The sequence below is a fragment of the Lepisma saccharinum genome, chromosome 7, assembly GCF_977018435.1.
Source record: "Lepisma saccharinum chromosome 7, izLepSacc3.1, whole genome shotgun sequence".
Classification (NCBI taxonomy): Eukaryota; Metazoa; Arthropoda; class Insecta; order Zygentoma; family Lepismatidae; genus Lepisma; species Lepisma saccharinum.
Genome location: NC_139235.1, coordinates 48,709,429 through 48,734,474, shown reverse-complemented (window position 1 = coordinate 48,734,474; position 25,046 = coordinate 48,709,429). Strand labels below are relative to the sequence as shown.

The following is a 25,046-nucleotide window of genomic DNA, read 5'->3' as shown; positions in this document are numbered from 1 at the left end:
CTTCATGTAGCAACACTGCCCCTGCAAAGTGCAGCACAGAAAGCAGGAAGAAACAAACTGTTCTCCCACCAACGCTGTTTGGAGCGGTGGAAGTGACCACTTGCCCACTTTGTCTTCTGCTCCCTCCTCCTCCCCCTGTCCTGCCAGTCCCCTTGGCAGATTGGTTAGCACATCATTCTACGATGCCAGGGATCCTGGGTTAAAATCCCAGCCTGGGCATGGACATTTGTGAGTGTCCAATCATCAATACCATCATGTCATCACTCATCCCCATCTTCGCAAATTAGCCAGAAGCGGCCCAAAGCAAAATAAATTAAAGGAAATCAATCAATCCTCCCCATGTCCAACCGGTAGGAAACCTGGTTGTCAGAAGGGTGCAATGAAGAACAATCAGTGGTGTATGTAAACCAGTCTTTAAGTTCTTTAAATAATTTACTTAAATTCTGGTTTACATGGCAGAATAGCATAACGTATTCAGCCAGAATGTCTTGGATGCTGTGTGCTATTGTATGACATATTCTTTTACTTATAGTTTTGAAGTGTTGCCAACTACATTTCTGGGAAGGTTCAAATTGTGATACTGTTTTGTATTTTTATTTAGCCAGAGGCAGGAAACTGCGAAGGATGATGATGATTTAGACAATGGTGCACATTCAGCATTTTTTTTTTATTAAAAAGTTTTGTGTGTGTCCAGCAATTCCTCTCTGTTGTAAAATTTGAATGTTTCCACATTTTGTGTTTTCTCGAGCATTGGTTTAAATTCCTATGATTAAATTACACCAGCAACAAACCAGGGCACCTATGGTAGAGCAGCCACAGGCTGAACTTCGCCCATGAATAAAGAAATTCTAAATCTAATTCTATTTCTAAAAAAAGAAATCAGTTTGGTTAAAACTTTTTCACTGTCCTACAAGATGTTGCCCAGAAAGGCACTACGCATTAAATAGACCTAAATTGTTTTGTGGTATTACTAAAAGCAAATGTTTGGGATTCAATATTTTTTCTCTGTTCTTGATGTCTTTGCAGCAAAATGGAGAGGCGAGAGTGAGAGTTGAAATACATCCAGTAGAAGTGATAGTTGACCAAGATGACACTTCCCAGCACAAGAGCACAGAAACGCATACTGACTCCTCACTTGTGGATGATTTCCTGAAAGGACGCCACTGTTTAAGTGGGGTGAGTTTGGTATTAATTGACTATACATTGAAGTTGTTTGATCTTCAGCCTGTAATGAACCACTGGTTTTTAATTTATGTAGGACCATGTAGAAATAGAAGTGTTTTTTTGTCTTATAAACTACTCTATGTGATCAGAAGTATCCGGACACCCAACTGAAAATGAAGTATAAGTTTGGGCCGCCCTCCATCGGGAACACTGGCAGTCAATATGGTGTTGGCCCACCCTAACCCTTGTTAACAGCCTTCACTCTCGCAGGCATGCTGTCAATCAGGTGGCGGAAGGTTTTCTGGGGAATGGCAGCCCATTCCTTGCAGATCGTCAAAATGAGAGGAGGTATTGATTTGGGTCGGTGTGATCTAGCATGAAGTCAGCGTTCCAAAACATCCCAGAGATGTTCTATGGGATTCAAATAAGGACTCTGTGCAGGCCAGTCTACTAGTGGTGTTGTCATCAAACCACTCCCTCACAAGCAGTATGGACAAATGCTCGGTTGTATTGAAAGACACAATGTTCATCCCCGAACTTGTCTTTGACGGTAGGCAGCATGAAAGCGATTAAAATGTCAACGTAAGCTTGTGCCGTGACATTGCCACGTAAAGCAACAAGGGGGCCAAGCCCTCTCCAGGAGAAACATGACCACACTGTAACCCCGCCAGCCCCGAATTTCACTGTCGGCACTATAAATGCTGGTAGATGTCGTTCAGTCATTCACCACACCCACACCCTACCATCGGATTGCCACATTGTGTACCATGATTCATTACTCCACACAACAGTTTTCCACTGTTCTATGGTCCAGTTTGGATGCTCCTTCCACCACACAAGGCAGGGTTTGGTATTTGCCTGTGTGATGTTTGGCTTTCCTCGTCCATGTTGCACCTTGCACCGAACAGGCATGGTGCTTGGAGTAGATCCTGATGCAGTTCGGAATTCCTGTGTGATGGTTGCGATGGGTGATTGACAATTATGCTGTACGACCCTCTTCAACACTCGACAGTCTCTGGAGGTCAACATGGGAGGTCGGCTTGCACGCACACTTTTGGGTTGTACACATCCCTTCACATTTCCGCTTCACTATAACATCGTAAACATTGGACCTAAAGATGTTTAGGAGGGTGGAAATCTCCAACTACGTTGAAAGTCTGTGTGTTCTTCAGACCATCCCATACTGCTGTCTCGCGCTGTCTGCAGGCTACTGAGATCGCTGACCATGTGTTCCACGTAGTAGATGGCAGTACTGTGTCGCCCTCTATGATAAATACACGTTTCGCAGTGTGTCTGGATACTTTTGATCACATAGAATACTTTCTTAATATCTACACAAATTTGATATTAATTTTAATTATTATTTCACTTAAGTGCTGTTTCACATTTACTTTAAAATTCTTCACTAGAATTTACTACTCTATTGTGTTTAAAATTTTAGTTTGGCATTTTTCACTGCATCTTGACTGGCTATCAAAAGTACTGAATAGGCTGTGCCCAAGTGAACAACTGAAGATGAGTTTGGATAGACGTCCGGTTTTTCCCAGACATGTCCCACATTTTAGCCTTATGTCCGGGATCCGGGAGGAATTTGAAAAATATTATAAATGTCCTACATTTTGAGTGTCACATAATATTAATTAGGAAAATACGTAACAGAAAAAATCATGCAAGTTACAAGTCTATGGACTTCTTCCAAACTCAATAGTAAAATTTATTTTGATTCAGTCATTGCCCAAAAAGAGAAAAAAAGTTTGTCCTGCTATTAAACAAACGGGAAAAACGGAAGCAATTAATGAACAAAGTTTTGGGACCACTTTCTGATAACATCACTGTTCAATGCCTGAGCAGAATTTCTTGCATTAGGGTTTATACTGATGGAACAAGGTGTTGCCCATTCTTATTCAATATTCAATATAATTTGATTGTAAAGCAGGGGTATAGATAACAAAGTTATTCAGGGTCTCTGCAAGTCAAGAAAGTCACGGAAGTCAAGAAAAAGTAAAGAAATCAACAAGTAGGTCAGGAAAGTCAATAAAAAGGCAACAAATTATTCTTGTGGTCTAGAATTCTTGCTATCATAATGACTGATTGGTTGGTTTAGTTTATTTTACTTCACTTTTCTGTCCCTTTGGCTAATCGCGAAGATGAGGATGAATGGTTTTACGATAAGATGGATGAAGGGATAATCACAAACACATAGGGACAACCGACACAAGCCCCACATAAGATTATACTGGCTGTGAGTCCAGATGCCAAAGCCTCGCTTGTCTGCCAAACACAGTTCAGGATTCATTGATACGAGAGAGCAGATCTACTTCTCTTCTGAAATTCAGCTTCAGTTTTTATCTTAACTGGCCCTTTGGTAGGGGTTTTCATTAAATAAATATTTATTTTCTTAATTACTAATTTCCAACTTTACCTAAGTAGGGGTCGAATAAATAAAAGTTAAGAAAAACTGAAAAAGGTCTAGAAAAGTCAAGAATTCTGGATGTGTTGTTTTGGTAGACACCCTGTTATTGAACTAAAAACTACCCAAGATGAAACTTCTGGAACCATTTTAAATTACGGTAATTGCTGAATATTTGTTTGCCATTACAGGTCATAATTCAAATGTTGAGAGAGTTTTTTCAATACAATCAACACAACAGACTCACGAGAGAATTTTTTTTTTTCATAAAATTTGTAAAATGTTTGGTACTGGTCCCTATAATTTCAAAGTGTTTGACTTGTCCACTCTAAAATAAATATAGTTTGACTAAACCTGAAATTTTGATAAAAAATGTCTTCTCTGAGAAGTACCACTTAAATCATGTAAGAGGTGCATTGATTAGTATGATTACAAGTTTTGAAATTTTGCATTTAAAAATTCATTAAGAATTCATTTTTTTAAAAACTGAAAAGTGTCAGTTTACAACTACTTTCTAACCTGTTCTATAAAAATATGTATTATTTATTGAGAATGTTTTGTGTCCTACATTTTCACTTAATGTCCTTCATTCCCCTTACAGCGATCTGGTAACCCTAAGTTAGGAAAGTATTGTGAAAGGGACAAAGAAAGAGAAGTTAGTTTCTCTTTTACCGATTCTACATTCCCTCGTATATTTTTGTGTTGATAATTATTTGCACCCACTAAAATGTTTGCTGTGTAAAAGTACTATTCTTTTATTACAATAGATCCACAGTTTGCAGGCCAGTTATAATTTTTTTATAATCCCACCATTGTTTCATACTTGAAAGCATCATGCAAGTAAAAGCAGATGTGAGCTGGCCTCCGTGCCAGAGTGGTTAGCACATCACGCTACGACGCCAGGGATCTGGGGTTCGAATCCCGGCATGGGTGTTTGTGTGTGTCCATTCATCAATTTCATCATTCGTCCTCATATTCGCAAATTAGCTAAAAGTGGTACAAAAAACGAAGTAAAATAAAGAAAAACAATCAATCAAAAAATGCAGATGTGAAAGAAATGCCATGCAGGTTACACTGCAAAGATTGTTTGAAAGCTTCTGAGAGTTGGTTTATTGTTAGCCAACTAGCAGTTGGAGTTTGCTGCCAGTCTTAACCAGCACTGGGGTTTTCAATATGAAATCAAGCGATAGTTCGCTGACCGTAGGTTGGGTGCAGTTGTGACCTGGATGCTTGAGCAAGCAATTCAATCACTACGTCTGATGTCTCAATTCAAATCAAATTTCACCTGATGTGAAAAGGCAGAACTACAATATGGCACATGTGGTTGCCGAAGTTCATAGTGTACATTGTAAATACAACTTACGTATGTGTATTATATACAAGGGAATATCAAAAAGTAATTCAGTAATTTTTTTACAGCCAAACGGAAATGTATTCACAAAAACTGAAATATACATTTTGAAGGTTGAACATTACTCTACTTTTCTACATAACAACCATTCACATTTATACTTTTGTCCCACCGTGACATCAATTTTTTGATGCCCATGCAATAGAAATCATTCGGCTGGGCGTGTAACCAACAACGCACGGTTGTCACAACTTCAGTGTCGCAGCTGAAGTGTTTGCTATCAAGGTGTTCCTTTAGTGAGCCGAACAGGTGAAAGTCTGATGGGACAAAGTCTGAACTGTTTGCTGGATGCTTGAGAATTTCCCAGTGCCAGGAATTTTGCGTCACTGATGCAGCCACATGGGAACGAGCATCATCATGGAGAATGATGACCTCCTCCAGAGATTTTTCTGGACATTTACGCCACAGAGCAGCTTGTAGATGATCCAGTGTGGCACAATATGCAGCAGCATTTAAAGTTGCTCCTTTTACCCCAAAATCAGCAAGAATGACACCCTGGCTGTCCCAGAAATTACTAAGCAAAACCTTTCCTGCAAACATACTCTTGTCTCTTTCGTTCAGGGGTGTAATGATAAACCCACGATTCGTCCCCGGTAACAACGTGGTCGAGGAATGCGTTTCCAGCCCTATGGTACCAGAGCAAATGCTCAAGACTGTATCCCATACGGTCCTCCATATGCTGTGGTGTGAGCTGTCTGGGGACTCATCTCGCTGACACATTGTGATACCCAAGTTCTTCATGGATGATGGAGTATGCACTGCCATATGAAGTGCCCACTGCATCCGCTGTTGTTTGGATTGTTGACCACCGGCCTTCAATGACTCCACGGCATCAACATTGCGCTGTGTGTGGGATGTGCGAGGCCGTCCAGAATGGAGTTCATCAAAGACATTTACATGTCCTGCGTTGAACTTTGCACACCAGTTACAGACATTTGTGAATGTCATGCACGTGTCACCATACACTGCACACAACTCACGATAGATTTCAGGTGGTTTCTGCCCCTTTGACCACAGAAACCAAATCACACTCTGCAGCTCAACTGTGTCGAATGTCTCAAGCGTAGCTGCCATTTTGAAACAACTGCTTCTCGGCGTGCGCGAGGTACACACACCTGCCATCTCGTGGAAAGGTGGCGAAATAAATGTACTTTCAAATAAATGTTTGTAAATACATTTCCGTTTTGCTGTAAAAAAATTACTCAATTACTTTTTGATATCCCCTTGTATTACTACAAGGAAATACATGTAAAGGTAAAGCAATACTACATATTTGGCCTTTTTCCTAAAAGAGATCGAAGTCCCAAAATGCAAAATGATATTATGTAGTATAAACATTTATGCTTTCTTATAGAACCAAAGAGAAAACAAGAATGAAAATAACTCCTGTCTAGCAATGTAGTTACAAAAGATATGTAGAAATTTGCACATACACAGTCTGACAATTAAGTAGACTGATTTTATAATGTCCCACGTGTGCATTCTATCTGTGAAGTAACGTGTTCATGATTTAGTGTGGTCCATAAATATAACCTGGCAACACCTCATGATCTTGCAATGGGCATTCTGGGAATTATGCCATCATGTCGTGAGGGAGGTGAAGGGTGTCGTCACATAATAGCTATGGAGCAGCGAGTGAACATCAAGTTTCATGAAAGACAGTCTGAAAACTGCTTGCAGGAATAAACATTTCTTGAATTCTATTGTTTTGAAGGACAAGATGGAGCATTTTCACTATGGTTCTTGTACGAACCGACAAATCGTTGAATGGAAGTTACTAAATTTACCAAGAGGCAAGAAAATGCAGCTCCAAAAGCCAAGGTTGAAGACAATGTGTTTTTTAATGACAGCAAAGGCATTATTCATCATCTAATTGTTCCAGAGGATGAAAGTGTAATTGGTTGTTACTATCATAGTGCTCTGAATTAGGGATGGCCAGATCCGGATCCTGGCTGATCCAAAATCTGTATCCTAAATTTTTTGGATCCAGATCCGGAATATTCAGATCCAGATCCGGTACTTTCAGATCCGGATCCGGATCCAGAACTTTCGGATCCGGCTCCAAAACTTTCGGATCCGTTTTGCCATCCCACATGCGCTTCTTTGGAAAGTAAGAATGTGTTTATAACATATTGTTACCTGCTAATATACATATATATATATATATATATATATATATATATATATATAGTGTGTGTGTGCGCTCGTGCGCGATTTGTAATTAATTAATACACTTACAAGGGAAGTCTAAGTCTCCCCCTCCGATTTCCATGAAACTTGGCAGGTGTATAGAGCCCCCCCCTCAAATGTCAAGATGAGGAGAAATTGAAGTGGGGATCTGACCCCGAAACCACGTAAATATGGCATAGGAAGAAACAGGGGGCATAGGGCCTCTCTATACACCTGCCAAATTTCATGGAAATTTGAGGGGGACACAGGGGTCAGATGATCCCCATGTCAATTTGTCCTCATCTTGACATTTGAGGCACGTTTTGCCCCCTAAAACAGTTTTTTTAGCCGAAACAAAAAAAACAACACATATTTCTTCCTTTGGGCCCCTCTATACACATGCGAAGTTTCATGAAAATCGGAGGGGGACACAGGGGTCAGATCCTTACTTCAATTTGTCCTCATCTTGACATTTGAGGGGATTTTGCCCCCTAAAACCGTTTTTTAGCTGAAACAAAAAAACACCTATTTCTTCCATTGGGCCCCACTATACACCTGCCAAGTTTCATGTAAATCGGAGGGGGACACTTAGATAACCTCCCTTGTTAGTCTTACACTTTGTAATTATATAACACTGCATATATTATAATGTTTTATTTTAATTCATAAAACTGTTACTGTAGAACAATTGTATAATTTTTGTATAACATTTCTATCTTGTTATATGTGTTAAAGGTTTCATCCTGGAATGGAATGTCTCACATTTATGTGTGTTTTCATTTCCAATACATTCGAATGACTACATATTCGTTTCAATGGCATTTACAAAATCAGCTATGACATTTTATGTTAAACAAGTAAGATTATTTTTGTGCATGAGTGTGTTAGCCGATGCATAGCAAAGTATTTTAGGAACAACACTTGAAAAAATTCTTGTAGGACTAACTAATGAAAAATTTCTTTCTAATCGAAGATCATAATACCTTTTAAGGTGTGGTAATATTATAATAGGATTGAGATACGAAACTGTCGGATCCGGATCCAGATCCAAAACTTTCGGATCCGGATCCAGATCCGTAACTTTTGGATCCTGATCCGAATGGATCCAGATTTTTCGGATCCGGATCCGTTTGGCCATCCCTACTCTGAATGATTATGGAAAAGAACTGGCCGTATCAGACCTCAGTATCCTGAACTGGGCAGTTGGTTCCTGCTTCGCGATAATGCACGGTCCCACAGAGCAGTGGTTGTCTAAAACTAGTGATAGAGTACTTTGAGTAATAAACAGGCAATGTTCAATTATTTTGTTTCCCTTTCATGTGATAACAACTGTCTCATTACTTAATTGTCGGACTGTGTATCTTTTGAGTACAAGCTCTTTGTGCATGTTTTTTTTGGGAGAATGTAGCATTTCGCATTGAGCATTCTTTTTTTGTAGACTACCCACTATGTCTACCCAATGTTACAAAGAAAGGAACGATTTTTAATATTTATTTTAGGATCATGCAAAAGTAAAACTTAGAACGAATGGTAAAATTGTGGTAAATAAGCAATAATGAAGAGAAGAAACAAAACATTCACTCTAAGCTACCACCTATAGCCACTGCACCAATTTGCCATTTGCTTGATGCCTGGATAAATGTATCGAGTATGAATTCACAAAGCAAAGTCTAGTGAGCATGACCTTTGGTTTTATATAAGGGTTGCCCAAATGAAAGTGAGACTCTTGGTTTTTTCTGTAATGATTTATTGGTTGGAATATATGAACATACAGGAAGTAGAGATGATCCATGGGTGACATATCCTCTACACATAGTCACCTTGTCTGTTCAAGCAAGTGTTCCAGCATGTCACAAAGGTATGGATACCTTTAGCGAAGAACATCTGTGGTTGGCTGCAGAACCAATCTTCAACGGCGTCACGGACCTCAGCTTCGTTGGTGAACCAGCAGCCCTTCAGATGTTTTTTTTTAGTGGCCTGAAGATGTGGTACTCGCAGGGCGAGAGATCGGGCTTGTAGGAAGGATGGTCGAGAACTTCCCAGCGGAAATGCCGCAGCAGATCACGGCACACCTTCTGCCTTCAAAAATTGAATAACTGCTCGCTGGTCCCCTTTGAACAAATCCATGTTGTGAACGTGCTTCTGCACATGTAAACAACACACTGTGCCGTCAGACCATACCAGGTATTCATATGATGTATGCTTTCTTAGATACAACACCACCTAAAGGCAAAAAAAAAGGTAAAGTGTTCCCCTGTGCTTAGCACCACACCATGAAGGCATATAGGGTGTGTGGGGGGTAACGCCCCACACTTTCTTGATCCGGTCATGAGTGGGGGTGATGTGATCAGCATCACACCCCTGACCGCCTTTACCCCCCAGGGTTTCCCCCAGGTACCCATGTTATTCGATGCTGGGTGGGCACCGTGGCCGCTTCCGTTAGAAAAGTTCCCGCATTTGAACCGGCCGGGGATCGAACCCGGGACCTTGAGCATGGTAGTCAGACATGCTACCGATACAACACCACCTACCAGAGAAAACACAAAGCTCTGCATAGTTAATCTATGACAAAAGTCTAAGTTTCATTTGGGCAACCCTTATATATTAGTATGCACTTCAGTCTGACTGAAAAATTGTCTGGAGATCAATCTTTCGTTGAGGCAGCCGTGTTCCTTCCCAACTGCCAATGCTGACCACTGGGTAAAGCACAGAGTAAGTTAACTGCCACTCAACCTCCAGTTGAGCTAACAGCACATGGAAAAACTCAAGAAGTAACCTCTAGTTATTTTCCAACCTGGACTTCAACCACAAATTGATAAACTGCTCCAAAATGTATTTAGTACATTATTCAAAGTAATTTTCATAAGTAAATAATTTTTTGAACTTCTTTCGTCAAATGTTAATTTTCATTTACTTTAGGGATCCTACAGATTAATAGTTCTCTGTTGCTATTAGCCAAAAGTATATTGGCGTATATAGAGTGCCTTTTATGGTTGACGCATTACATACAGTTTGCCAGCAGATGTGCTCCCATTTCCCATCACGCTAGCCGCTGCCCCAGATGCCTCAACCATAAAAATGCACTGCATTTCTCTGCGAAATTATTAATATGCAGTATCTTTTTCTAACCGTGTTCCCAGTGATTTGAAAATGTGGAAAAGTCAGTACTTGTCATGATTTGCAAGGATAGATTCTACTTTTTCGTTAAACCAGTTTCTTGATGGGAAATGTTCTACATAGAAATATTTTTTATAATTTATTTTGAACAATGTTCATAAAAATATCTTCTATTGAACAGTAAGTGCAGTTTAACTTTTAAAACTTCGTTATTAGAAGTTTATTTGGTAATTGTTGATTATAGTTAATTGAGAAGTTGCATCTCTATTTGCATCTCCTGTGCCAGTAGGGATGCCTCTCAGTTTCTCAATTATTTTCTCGACCCTGCTGTTCATTGCACCTACCTTTCCCGTTTTCGTATGTAGGTTGTATTTGTCTGACTTGCTGTTCAATTTCTGGTACTATAAACAGTCACAAGCAAAATTATCTCAGCTCACTGTACTAGACAAGTTACATTCACTTTTGCTTGTGACTTTACCAGATGGATCTTAATTAGTGCTGGGCTGATACCACTGCTGCTGATACCCTTAGCAGTTCCCACTGATTAGCAATACTTGAAACTTGTAAGAATCTAAAGTATTATAAATATGGAGAAACTAGTACTCACTTTATCCGTGAAACTGTTTTTTCTCTCCTTTGTTCTATTAATTGCATGGCTACTGCCACCATCCTCGTTGGCAGTGGCCACTGAAATTAATAGAAGAAAGAAGAAGAAAAAACAGTTTTGCGGATAAAGTGAGTACTAGTTTCCCCATATTTATCTATTACCGCATCTCTCTTCTCCCAGTTATGAATAAAGTATTATAGTTTAGAATATTTACACAAAATTTTCCATTGCAATTATATCATAGCAATTTTACAAGAGTAAGGTAAAGTAAAGCTTCCCACGCATGTAGCACCCTACCTTGAAGGCACATTCTCGATCTCTGCCTTTTTACATTAGAGATGATGTGATCAGCACAGCACCTTGGCTGCCTTTCCCCCTCCCCCAAGGTACCCATTGATTTGAGACTGGGTGATCCCCAGAGCCATTTTATGCAGGGACAGGGTCAGAAAAATTCCAACCTTGCATCACCCACCTCAGGAATCGAACCTGGGTCTCCCATGTGGCAGCCAGATGCCCTACCGACTAGACCATCATGGCTCTAATTTAACAATAGTTTTGCTTTAAAATATAATTTCACATAAGTTGATTATTTAATCACAAAATCCATTTCTCCCCACAATGTTATTGCTAAAACAATGAAACTTGTGTTGCGGACTCCACAAGACACTTGGACTCCAGAAAAGTATTGGCTGATATCAGGGATTAAATTGAAGCTCATACTTTCTGGCATCAATGGTTTTATTATCTGTAATGATTAGGGCTGAGCCAATACCGATGCTGATATATTAGTATCAGACAGTATCGGTTGGAATGTATTTACCAATACTGTCTGATATTTTTCTTGCATTTTGGTATTTGATGGACTGCACTAAAATGCCACACAGCAGTTTTGTGGAGTCTAATTATCCTAGAAATTAGGCAAAATTCAAAGATTCTTTTTATTTTGAAAAAACTGAATTTTGTAATAACATGACATTTAATTTAATAATCTGACACAATCCTTGAATATTTTAAGCAAAAGTGTTGGTAAATTTTTGCAAATAATTAGAGTGGAATATTTACACACAAATATTGACCAATATTTGCACCAACTTTCAGTTATTTCAATTATCGGTATCAGTGGGAATCAGGGTGAATATCGGTATGAGTTCAAAGCGGTAACAGCACAGCCCTAGTAATGATATATTCAAATTGGAGAAGTACAAAACTAGATCCTAATAAATCTGTAAGGAAAGGCAATATATTGTGTTTTCACTGAACGTTTATTTTTTCTTTAAGGGCTCTGGATGGTGGAAATACGAGTTCTGTTACGGGAAGAGTGTTGACCAATACCATGAAGAAAAGGATGGCACTCGGGCAGTGGTTAATTTAGGAAAATTCAATTTAAAACATCACATTGAGTGGCTGGAGAAAAATCCCCACAAAAAACCAAAAGCCCTGCCGCAAAGGAAACACGTTTCACACTTTTACTCAGAAGGAACCAAATGTGATAAATCTGGCCGCCCAAGACATGTGGAAGTTAAGTTGAAATGCTTAGAGAATTCTAGTCCAAGTGCTGTGGCGTTGTACTTGATTGAACCCAAAGTATGCGAGTATATTTTGGGTGTGGAGTCTCCTATTATCTGTAATTTATTGGATAAGGTGGATGAGCATGGGCTGGTTCGTGAGACGTTGTTTGATCTTGAAGACGTCACTGTGTCAGAAGAGGAAGAAGAGGAGTATGCAACGGATGTTATCAACGGGGAATGAAGACATTACTATTTTTGGTGTAGGTGACAATGGGAACTTAATTATTTGACAATATGATCACAGAACTTTGATGTGCTCTTAAGAGTACTTCATGCTCCAGTATTTGTTTGTTTGTTCAAGCATTTGTGTTTCAGAATAATTTGGTTGTATATAATTTGTGCACCTGTTATTATTATGTTAAGGTAATTATTGTAGATCCATGTTGAAAATTGTTGTTGCAATAAAAACATGAATCAAATAGTAAAGTACTCTGTTATTAAATAATGAGTTCATGAAAACATTCACACATACTTGTGAATGCTGAAAGAGAATAAGTTATTATCATTATTAATAAATATTAATTATGCATTTTGAAAAGGGCAGTTGCTACTAAACAAACAGTATTAAAAAGTTACCTTTTTTTTTTAACACTATCGATGTAAGGGGTGGCCCTTCCAATTGCCAACCTCACTTCCACGTAGTACACCCTGGACTGCATTTTGCAGACTAACGATGCTCTGACGGGACCTATGGCCAGCATAATATTTGTAGGGTTGTGTGTGTGTTGTCCTGTGTTTTATTCTTGTTTGTGCTGAGTGCCCCTTTACAGCCTCAGCTGTAATGCAGTAATCTTTTTAACAATATTGTGACCATGATAACTACAGCAAATTTTAAGGTTTTAAACAGTGGCGGCAATTAGGAGGGGCGTGGGGCAGTTATCCCCACACTATGGCCTCTTAATGCTAAGCCTTGTCTACCAAGAGAGATTAAATTGTCCTTGCTCCCCCACTTTTGGCACCCCAACACTACTACTGGTTTTACGTCTGTGGGATATGTTAAATGTCCTGTCAGGTATTACATTTGAGGGTTATTGTCAGAAAAATAAGAATTGCATATTTTATTTGTGAAGAAAAAAAATCTTAAAATATATTAATATTCACTTTCAAGAGATATGCTACCTTGAGTAATAACATTGCTGTAGTTGTTTAGATCCATGTAGAAAAAAGTAATGTCCATGGACATGACAATTTGTTTCACAGACATGAGAGAAGATATAAAAAGACTAAATATTTTTTCTTATAATAATATAGGGCAGGTTTATAATACGTACGAATAAATTATTTGTTTGTGTCTATTATGAGATAGTATTCAAATTACAAAGATACCATTACAATTTAAAGCTACGTGGGTTATAAATAAAGTAGTGGAAACACTGTCAGGAAAAGGTAATGACAACGTGCATGTGCTATCAGGCAGTGAGCAATGTCAGTTTGGGCCCATGTCAATGTGTGGAGTGCCAAAAGTGGTCGGTACAGTGAGTGCTATGGTGTATGTACGACGTTGAAATGAACACCATTTTCTGTACTGATCTAAAACATGTTTACAAAGGTAGAACATTGATTGTGGATCAAAATCCAGGTTGCCTGTGGAAAAATGCACGACAATGTCAGCAAGACTTGCATGAAGCCTGTAGCAACAATACCTAGCTGTATCTGATGGTTACATAATGCGATGCGTCCGTGAGAACAACCTCAACATGAGGAAATTTGCATCATGCTGGATTCTTGATATTGTCACCATTGTGCAACCATTAGGTAAGGCAAGTTATTATTGCTTCAGGCTTCGTGCAAGTTTTGATCACATTCTTGTGCATTTTTGCCATGATCAAACCTGAATTTTGATCCACAATCACTATTCTACCTTTGTAAACATGTTTTAGAGCAGTACAGAAAATGGTGTTCATTTCAATGTCGTCATACATACACCACAGCACTCACTGTACCAACCACTTTTGGCACTCCACACATCGACATGGGCCCAAACTGACATTTCTCACTGCCTGATAGCACATGCACGTTGTCATTACCTTTTCCACTACTTTATTTACAACAACAGTTCAAACAAACAAACAAAGCCTTTAAAATGTTGTCCAGTTGTGAGCAAATTGTGTCCATCATCAGGTAAAATATAGATACATTGAACCAGCATTCTGGAAGGGATCTTCTTATATACATACTAACGACTATGAAGCCAAATTAAGGAAGTGGGGCTATTGGCCTTAAGGAGAAAATTTAATCTCTGCCCCAGTCTAGTTACGACCCTGATTTACATATGGAATTAGGTCTTTAAAAAGGATATAAAGGTTGTGAAAATAATACAATCGGAGATAGAGGAAGGGAAGGAAATAAAAAAGAAACATATTAAGAGAAAACAGTGGTGTGTGCCCAAGGGGTGGGCATTGTGGATTATAACTCCCCTTTGGCCCAGTATTCATAAAAAAAAAGGATGCCAAAGGCAGGAAAAGAAGGCAAAATGAGGGCTGACTACTAAAAAATGTACACGTAACCCAACTTTTTTTAAAAATCCTGGGCATGCCACTGAGAGAGAGAGACTGGAGGAAGAAGAAATATAAATGAAGAGATGGCATAAAGAGAAAGAGGAAAAAATGAACTGAGTAATAAAATAAGGAGCAAGAAAAGGTGCTGAAAGTGCAAATATAAATTTGAAAATTGATATTAAAAAACAGAATTATAGCATGGATAAAAGTGTGGAGCAAGAATTAAAGGGAAAAATATATGAATGAAAAGAAAAATGAAGTATAGTAAAGGAAATGGCATACATGAAAGCATTTACCATTTTGGGGAGGAGCATACATCTGGATTATTAATCGTGTTTTTTTTGTTTTTTTTGGATGTGGAAGAGTCGCTGTGCTAAAGTTGTCTTTTTAGTGCAATTGGCTTTCAGTACGAACCAATTCCAGTCGCGTACTCCATCCATTTGAAGGAAAGTTACTCAAGTGTGATGTTGGAGAAAATCCAATATGATTAACACCAGTGGGTCATATGTGGTGATTTCAAAAAAATTGGTTTTCTTCTTGGGTTAGAAAGTGGGTATACTCTTGTTTTCTCTGTGTCTGGGACAATACGAGCAAACTGTGTGGCCTGAATGAACAGAGCTAATTCCAGGAAAACACAATGTGATAAGCGCAGCTTAAGTGTCCAGAGAGAAGATTCTCCTACAAACGCTGCACATTAAACAGAGGTTGGCAAAACAATTTTTGACAGCATTGGATAGTGAGTCAGCTGCTCTACAGTACATAAAAAAAATTCCTAATCTGTCAGAGGTAAAAATTGTGGGTGGTATTTTTACAGGACCACAGATTTGTTTCATGCTAAATAGTAATGAACTTAAACAAAATATGACCGTGCTGGAAAGAAATGCTTGGAAGGCCTTCCACAACTTGGTGAAGGGATTTCTTGTCCACAACAGAAGTGAAGGTCTTGACGATCAAGTTAAGACACTAATTGATAGATATAGAGCACTGGGCTGTAGAATGTCTGTAAAATTACACATGCTTCATTCACATCTTGATTTCTTTTGGCAGAATTTGGGAAGAGATAAGCGAAGAACATGGCGAACACTTTCAAAAGGACATTCAAATCATGGAAAGCAGATAACAGGGAAGATGGGACTGTGCCATGATGGGTGATTACATTTGGGGATTAGTTCGTGACGAAGGGGAATGGAGTGTTTCCCAAAAAAGACAACGAACAACAAATATTCACTCTTGAGCATGTTGTCACATAAGATGAACTAAATGAAGGGACTGATGTGTCATATTAATGTATTCTGTTCATTTCATTGTATTGCTTTAGCTATTTTTCATTGTTATACTGTTCATTATATATGTAATTTACTGGGTACTGACTGTCCTGTGTTTGTAATTTTATGTTTTTCTACATAATACATATGACATATAGGCTACACGTGCAACTTTGAATAAGAAATAATAAACGATCCATATTATCCGAAAAACTGACATTACAGCAAAACCAATGTCATATGCGTGTTCAGCAGGTCCAAATTATGAAAATAAGACTGAAAAATATACATAAGCAGAAAGTTTAAAAAAATTTGTAGACCAGTGAATCAATCCATAAATATCCAATTTTAGGTAAACAATTATCCTGTTCCCACTCGAATGAGCTCATGCTTAAACTACTAATTCTCTTTTCTGAACAGGACAACACCAGCGCCATATAGTAGAAACAAGGGAAGCACCACTGTTTACACCAGGCACGTATCTAGAAATAATTTTGGAGGGGGCCGATCCCATGTCTCAGAAATAATAATAATAATAATAGTGTTTGAATTAAAATATTAAACTATGTAAATTAATGAATATTTTATTGAATTACTCTATTACATATTGCATCAATAGGTGAAAAGGCAGTATTAGTATTGAGATATAACAGCACGCATTCGTTATCTAGCTTGCGTTCATTCAAGATTACCAAAATTTGTGTAATAACAACTGCCCTGTTTGTCAAATAGATAAAGAATTTAATATTTATTGAATAACAAAAATAATATAAGATCCAGTTCCTGATTAATATTTTATGCATTTTATTATAAGTAGTAATGTGCTTAAATCTTCTGTGGTACCGTCATTCAAAGCGTTTAAACTGGTATCGGAACAACTACGTGACTCCAATTGGCATCAAGTCTGAATTACAAGGCGACGACGTTACCACTATGGCATCGGGGAGGCTGCTTATAAAATACGTGAGAAGTGTATACTGTGACAAATTCAAGACAATCTTTTGATTGCTGCAATGCTTGAGTAGCATTACAAATGTAAACAAATGTAAACATTTCTTCATTGATAATAACAAACTAAGTTCGATACTATCCGGTGGAGGCGCATAGTGGTTCAGATCACAACAGTGGACTTAAAAGTTTTAAGATAAAACTCAAAACCAAACCAAAAACCAAAGCCATCTGTGCTGAGGTGCGATGAAAGGGTGTCGTGCTAATTGCGAACAGTCCTATTTCCGAACAGTCATAATTGTGAACATTTATTACCTGATCACTTGTAAGTTTAGACCCACCCGTTACATGTGATTGTTATTTGGGAAAAACTTTTTTTTTAACGAACCACTTATTTGTTTGCTATAAGAAAATGCTGAAATAAGTTCCATACAATGAGCAGTTTTTTCTCAATTCATCTTTTTATGTGGAAAATTGTAATTTTTTTAAAAAAACAACTGAAATTCGATTATCTCGAAAACTACTAATTTTCTGATGGGGTATCATATGGTCAAATTTATTGCAAATTGTCTCTACTTTAACCCTTTTCAGGGAATACATCTAATTACCAGTCACCCTGTATAAATAAACAATGGAGCAAGTCGAGAGTTACGAGTTGCAGTCATTCCCTCCCAACAGCCGAACCTTCGCCAATCTCAACAAAGCGAATCGAGAAATCGAATTTGATGTGGTTGTGGGAGATGGATTTATTCACCCTCACAGGTCTGATCTGTAGCGAGGGCTTCTCAGCCCCAGCGAATGTGAAATTGATAGACAACTTCGTGCTGCATCTCTTCTCGCACGCAGAGGTCAGAAAATATGGCACCATCATCGACTGCATCGACTTCCCAGGCATCACCTCCACAGGTGTGGGGACATTAAAATTATCCAAAACCTATGCCGCATATTACCAGGCAGGAGTATTCGAGGCAGGTGGAAAGATCAATTCCAAAAGTCATACTGTGCTCTTCCCCATGCGCCTGCTGCCTGGGTTCTTTCTTCTCCGACTACAAGGAGATCATGTGGAAGGGTGGATTGCGCATCAGATTCCGTACAGCACCCAATGACAATGACGTGGTGGTGTGCTACAGCACCAGCACCTTAAATGCGGATGGGACTGCAATAGCCAGTTCATTACCCGAGGCCGCCAAGTGTATCATCCAGATTATGGAGTTGCACATGCCTGTGGTGGAGTATGAATCCAACTACGCCCTCAAATACGTACAAGGAGGACATCCTGGAGAATCTGAAGGTGTCCATCCAATTTTAAGGCTACCAGTGCATACAGAAACTTGCCTCAGGCAGCCACTTCGAATCCGATGTGACAACATAATCCAACAGCATGCAGTATGACATGCCCGAATTCGTAATTGTGTTATTCCAGACCGAGAGGGGCAACAACCAGGAGAAGGACACTAGTCAATTCGATGACTTTAAGATCAAAAATGCCTACATGGAGAATGGTTGCAATGAGGCCTACCCCCACGAGAATTACAGTCTGAACATCGTCAATAAAGACTACCTGAAGTTGTAGGAGGCATACACTGCGTACAAGAGGGTGAGCGCCGACAATGTTGACATGTACTACACCCCCAGTGAATTTATGTCTCGCAGGCCCATGTTCGTCATCAACACGTCGAAGAGGAGGTAGGTTGTGGTCAATGACCGAACAAACCTCCAGATCGTCTGCGAATTCCATGATGCCCTGCCCGAGGACCAAGTGTGCAGCGTCAACCTCATCGCGGAGAAGACCTTCGTCCACGATGTCAAGAAAGAAAGAGTCACCGAGCAATTTTAAATTCTAACACTGCTGCTGCTCGACTGATTAATCACCCTGGTCAGCACAGACCTTGCAGTGATCAGAGGTATTGCAATGGCCATGCTCTAAGGTGTGCCGGTGGCAGTCCAATACTCGCAATTTGTTGTCTGCCCCATCCAGGGCCACCTTTGTCGTCACCTTGGTGTGCACACCATTCAGATTGCTGGTGAGTCGAGTTCCAATCACCATTTTAGATTCTTCTTCGAAGAGGCATCTCTTGTTGTCTTCCATCGTGAACCTGGCGGTGCATGTGCGATTGACACCTTTTGCCTTTTTCACTTCCCCTCATCGCGTACTTTGAGGTAGTACATCTTTGCTCGGAGTCTGGCAATTTCCGTAATGATGTGTCTCCCTACCTCGTCCTTCATCTTGCCCAGTATCATCTTATTCTGGATGTTGAAGAAGGGATGGTCTGGAGGGTTATTGCTTAAGTCGAAGTGCTCTGCCATGGATTTGAGGTATTTGTACAGGTCAGTCATCTTCTCTATCACATATACGAAGGAGTTGGTGTCCATGTACGCTACTTCGATGTTACGTCCATATCTAGCCTTCATGATCTAGTAATGAAATTCGTACATGGTCAACTTGGATAATTTCAGAACAGTGTTGCCCACCCCAATTAGGGCATTGCATGCCACCGATGGATTCATTCTTTCGATGAGGGTTAGGTCATCAGCGATGCAGGTGAATCTTTTGAATGTGGAGTCTGCGATCAATTTCAGAAGATTTTTTCTCATCGGTGGTCAATCTGAATATTCTCATCCTTCTTTTGTTCTCCAAGGTCTTGCCATAGATTGCATTACTCAAGAATTTGTAGGAATCTATGTCTGCCTTGGATTGAGATCGGGCGTGGCAATCTGTCGGACGCGGCAATCTCTATTCATGTTGATATAAGAGGCCAACCATAAGGTCTGCCTGAATTTCAGACCTCTGTGGACCTTCTTGAGTCTCAAACCCTGCTTGAGGTAAAATTCTAGAAGGCGATAATGGACCACATAATTCTTCTTTGACTCGAAGGTGAGCATGAGCTTCGTCTCCTCTGTGCCTAGCACCTTCTGCAAGACCGGTGCATGGCAAACCCACCACGTCCTTGAGGCGAAGACTCCTGGATATCGAGAGCAAATTAGCTTTTCTTCTCTTTTTCCTTGCATTGGATGACGTCCTGTAATAAGTTGCAAGTCAATGTGTCAGCGTGTTGTGTTGTGTGCGTGCAAGGTTGGGGGGGGGGGGGGGGTGAGGTAGGGAGCAGAGAGACATGCACACGTTCATCGAAATTTCAGACTCACTGCTGACATACATGGAGGACTGGTTAGCAGAGCATACTATGTCGCCAAGGACACGGGTTCGATTTCCGGCCACCTGGGAAGGGGTGTTCTTTAAGAATGTCGCTTCACCAATTTCACCATATCGTCACTCACCTTAATATTCGTGGTTAGCCAATAGGAGCAGAAATGCGACAAAAACAAACAAAAGCAATCAATCAATCAGTCTTAATCCCCACCGACCCTTTTTTCATACGTAGCACCAAAAAGGTGTCGACATGAACCCCTCCCTCTAATTCTTAAACATAACTCAGGTCTTCTAATGGCTGTTAATATATTTTTAAAAAGAGAAGAAGAAAACACTAATGATTTCCCAATTACATTCGTTTCACGACGAAAAATTTGTAAAAAGTTTATCAAGCAACTAACATGCAGGCCTCTCCGATGTTGCAGTTGTAATATCGTCCCTCGTAAACAAGGAGTTCGGTTTCGATACGTGGAGGCACATAGTGATTCGGTTCCCACTTTTACCTGTAGGTGTAGACCCGATTAGTCTGTCAACATAAGAAGTAGACTTAAACAACATCCAAACAAACAAATTTAGCTGCTGTAATTATTAAAATTAATATGTGGTTAAAATTGCAATCAAGAAAATTTTAAAATTTCATAACATATAAACGAAGTAACGCTAATAATGCAATATAATGCAACTCAACATAAAAAAACAAACTAATTTTGATTTGATTTCATTATTTAGCCTAAAATTTCCAACAGTCTTCCGTGACCGTGCTATCTAAGGAGCTGCGTGACGGCATGGGTTCCAGTCCGCCTAGGTTCAGTCTCTGGGTTCTCGGCTGGTGTATAGGACCGGTGGCAACCCACCATCGTGAAGAAATTGGGGAGCTACGAGTGAATAGTGTAATATAAAAATCTCCTCTAACGGCTTAGGGTTCCACATGCCGACTCCACGTCACCCCATTACTGATTGAAGATCTCCACACTTCTAGGTAGGATTGTGGAAAAGAGACTGGCAGTCAGAAGATATACCAAAGCCCTTCCAGGGCTGTAGAGCCATGGAATATGTTAAAATTTCCAACATTTTGTTTTGAATTAGTTTTCCGTTTGATTCGTTACCAAGGTACGATATATTTAGAATTTACAATGACACACACTACTACTATTTACCCTTGACTAGGCTTTAAGATGCCGTATATCTCTCTAGAAACTGGCATTTTTCTTATTTAACGTCGCTTCTCTCTGCCACTCTTGCCCAGTCGCAAGAATAAAAATGAACGATTGATGGGTGAGATTTGTGAAAGGACACTCCCAATGGACATGCCTATGTCCAAGCTGAGACTCGAACCCAGACCCTTTGATGACGAGATCGTGAAGAGACAACTGAGGCAGCAAAGGTTTTTGTTATTTTATCGTCGCTTTTCTATCTCATATTAATATCGACTAGGAAAAGGTTGAATTGATGAAATGACGATGTACAAAACATTCATGACTGACCATTGATCAAACCTGGGACCTCTGGCTTACATTGTCCATTTGTTTTCAGATGTCTTTTTTCGCTCTAATTCTCCTATATTAGTTGTAATAAACATATTTTTGTAATAAGGTCAACATGTCAAGTGCTGTTTTTGAACTGACACAATTCATCTAAGAGATTACGTGTGTGAGCGAACGCACACGCACACAAAAACACCAGAGAAACACATTTGCCACATATATAAATCCTAACTCCCACAGATACACGTAGATTCATTCCAGTGTTGCATTTGTAAAGCCGCACTTCTTTTCCTAGTATGGTGACATTACAGTGAAATGATCCTGTAATTAACTGTAGATAAGTCACAATTATTAGATCGAATGAAGTTGTTTTCAGGTAACAAAAGAAAAAAATAATGTCATACTTGATGTACTGTTGCCGGCACACATGAATAAAATCAGAACACATTTATGGGTGGGCACACGCAAACTGATATTTATATATGTGAATATATCTGCAACCGCATCACTAATGTATTTGTGTTTTTGGTTATATATAGTCACTTTTCTACCACTTCTGGCTAATGCGACAATCAGGATGGATAATAATTAAATGAAATTAACGAAGGGAACTTCACCAAAAAACATCCATGTGCAGGCCATGAATCGAACCCGGGAACTTCAGTGGCAAGATCGAAAATCAACTACGTAATGCCTTCGGCTGTCGAAGGGAGATCCACGCTTCTCAGTGAATATCAGCAAATCTAAACACCCCCTCCCCGTTCCTCCTGTAGGTTGTGTCCATCAAGTTCATTCAAGGTCTTGTTCAAGTGATAAGCAGTGGGCAGTGAGAATGGAAATGAGGCCTCGGACATGTTTTCTTACTAGCCAGGACTGCCTTGCGTATAACTTGACAAGTTTAAAAACAAGATGCTACAAATAGCTGTTGCGCAGCTCACACCACATTTCCCCACTCCATTCTCCGCAGCGACGTTGGTTCGCAGTGTTGCAACCTGGAGGGAGCGGAATGGTCTGAGGATATTCAACGAAATTTGTATTCGCTTTTGCCTGGGCTGTTTTCTACCTGTCAGAATACAGAACTTCAGCTCACCTTTCGCCAATGACTTTTTTCCTTCTTTTAAAACTTGAACTCCCCGATGGCGTAGTGGTAGCGTCGTCGCCTTGTAATCAAGGGATACCGGGTTCGATTCCCGGTGGAGGCACATAGTGGTTCGGATCCCACTTTAAACTGTACGTCCAGTTCCGATTAGCCTTACTGTGCGTAAAGTGGACTTATAACAACAAATCAATCCAAACCAATTCTTTTAAAACTTGAGAAACCATCCATTTAGATACTCCCGTGGCGGCGCTTGTGGACTCAACAACATTATACTTAAGTTTATGTAACTCCTTCTGATTTCGCAAATATGTTGCAACATTGTAAACAATTTCTATGGCCTGTCCTCTAAGGGGCTTTCCAGAGCAGATTGTGGATTTCGTTGGACCCGGTATGATTTGATTTTTGCATTTCAAAAAGATGCAGCCAAGAGTAAAGAGCAAGAACATTTCAGTGCTTTAAAAGAGAACACAGGCAAGTGTGTTATCAGATTGCCTTCTCGTAGTGATTGTTGTACGATAAACAAAATAACCCCCACCCCACTCGGCTTTAAAAAAAAAAACAGGCCACTGCTCGATGTCGCATTCAGAAAATGAAGTCATTCGCCCAGTAGTTTCCCTTAGTTATAAACGTTAATGCACGTGCGTAACAGTACAGTTTACGACCCACACACCGGATTAAATCAAATTAACCACTGATAAACTGATATGAGCCGGCACCAACAATCTACACAGTAAAAATAGTTTGTGATATTTATTTTAGCTTAATTTTCCTGAGTTGGCACCACTCGTAGTTTCAAGGCCAGACAGCACGTAGAAGAGTGGTGGGGAGGATGACGTAATAGGAAGTGCTCCCCAGCGATCTGCACATATCGAGACTTAACTTGTCAGGCTATAGCACGGCATTATCAGATTAGATGCAGTAGTTCTTTCTGAGATGGCTGTACACAGGATCCAAATGATATGTGGCAATGCATTGTCTACGAAAGACCTCGAAGACCTCGGCTAGCAAGGTGACATCCAATGTCAGGTAGTGGTCATGATAGTCTCCGAGGTTGGTACAAACAACGGCAAAGGTAATAGTCTATAAACTAATTTCCAGTCTGTGGTGATAATGAACTCTATTTAGTGTGAGAAATATGCTTAAAATAAATTGAAGACTAAAATTGGTAAACGCTGTAAGTGCCACAATAATTCAAACACCATTTTCCACGTTAAACTGTGAAATGTGGCTGGTAGCCCTCTAAGTAGTTCAAAGGGCGTGTAAAGAGGTCACTAGTGTGCACGTTCTTACGGGTTGATGTGCGAAAAGATGAGATTACAAAAAAAATTCACTTTGGGCACTTACAACGTTTACTACTTTTAGTCCTCAATTTATGTTAATCCATGCAGATATAACGTAGGGCCTTCACGATGACGTAGTGATAACGTCAAGCCTTAAAATCAAGGGGTCCTGGGTTTCATACCTGGTGGATACACAAAGGTTTGGATCCCACTTTAACCTGTACGCCCAGTTCCGATTAGCCTATCTGTGCATAAAATGGACTTGAAACAAAAACCCAAACTAATTAAGAACTTGTCGAAAAATGCCTATATCAAGAATGGTCACAACGAAAATAATTTCGAAAAGCAACAATACACAAAGCACCTCAAATCCCCACTGGCTTACAACATGATACTATTCGTCACATAAGAATTATTATCTTTAGAGTTCAAATTCTGACATTTGCAGAAATTTGCAGCCTTGAAATTCATTGTTTTTCTCAATAATTAAGTGCTTTCTGTGCTTTGCATTCCTCTAGCTCACACAGAGCTCTAGCTCTTCGTGTGAGTTTAGATTAAATGTGATAGAAGCTTATTTTCAATCCTTCACACAACTTCGCTATTTGCTTGCTACAGGTTTCACACCTTAACAGAACTTCTATTGAACATCGCTCATGAAATATATTTTACCTATCAGCTCTTAATTCACCTTTTAATTTTCACATACATTTTTATTTTTGTTATTTAGCATTGCTTTTCTACCACTTTTGGGAAATCGCGACGATGAAGATGAGTGAAGATATGATAAATAGAACATTCAAAAAGAACACCAATGCCAAGACCGGTATTCGAACCTAGGACCCCTGACGTAAAATCGTCTAGTGCAATTTTCAAATAGA

At 39.5% G+C, this 25,046-nt stretch overlaps 1 protein-coding gene across 2 annotated transcripts in view; it reads left to right on the top strand.

The window, feature by feature from the left end:
• The window catches only part of LOC145989846 (endoplasmic reticulum lectin 1), a 94,287-nt gene extending 81,415 nt beyond the window's left edge, over positions 1–12,872 (top strand). For both annotated transcript variants that reach the window (XM_083125298.1, XM_083125297.1), the window contains 2 exons: positions 1,027–1,176; positions 12,157–12,872. In XM_083125298.1, coding sequence (XP_082981424.1) covers positions 1,027–1,176; positions 12,157–12,627 — 621 coding nt within the window. In that variant the 3' untranslated portion in view covers positions 12,628–12,872. The remainder of the gene's footprint in view (positions 1–1,026; positions 1,177–12,156) is intronic.
• The last annotated feature ends 12,174 nt before the right edge of the window (positions 12,873–25,046 follow it).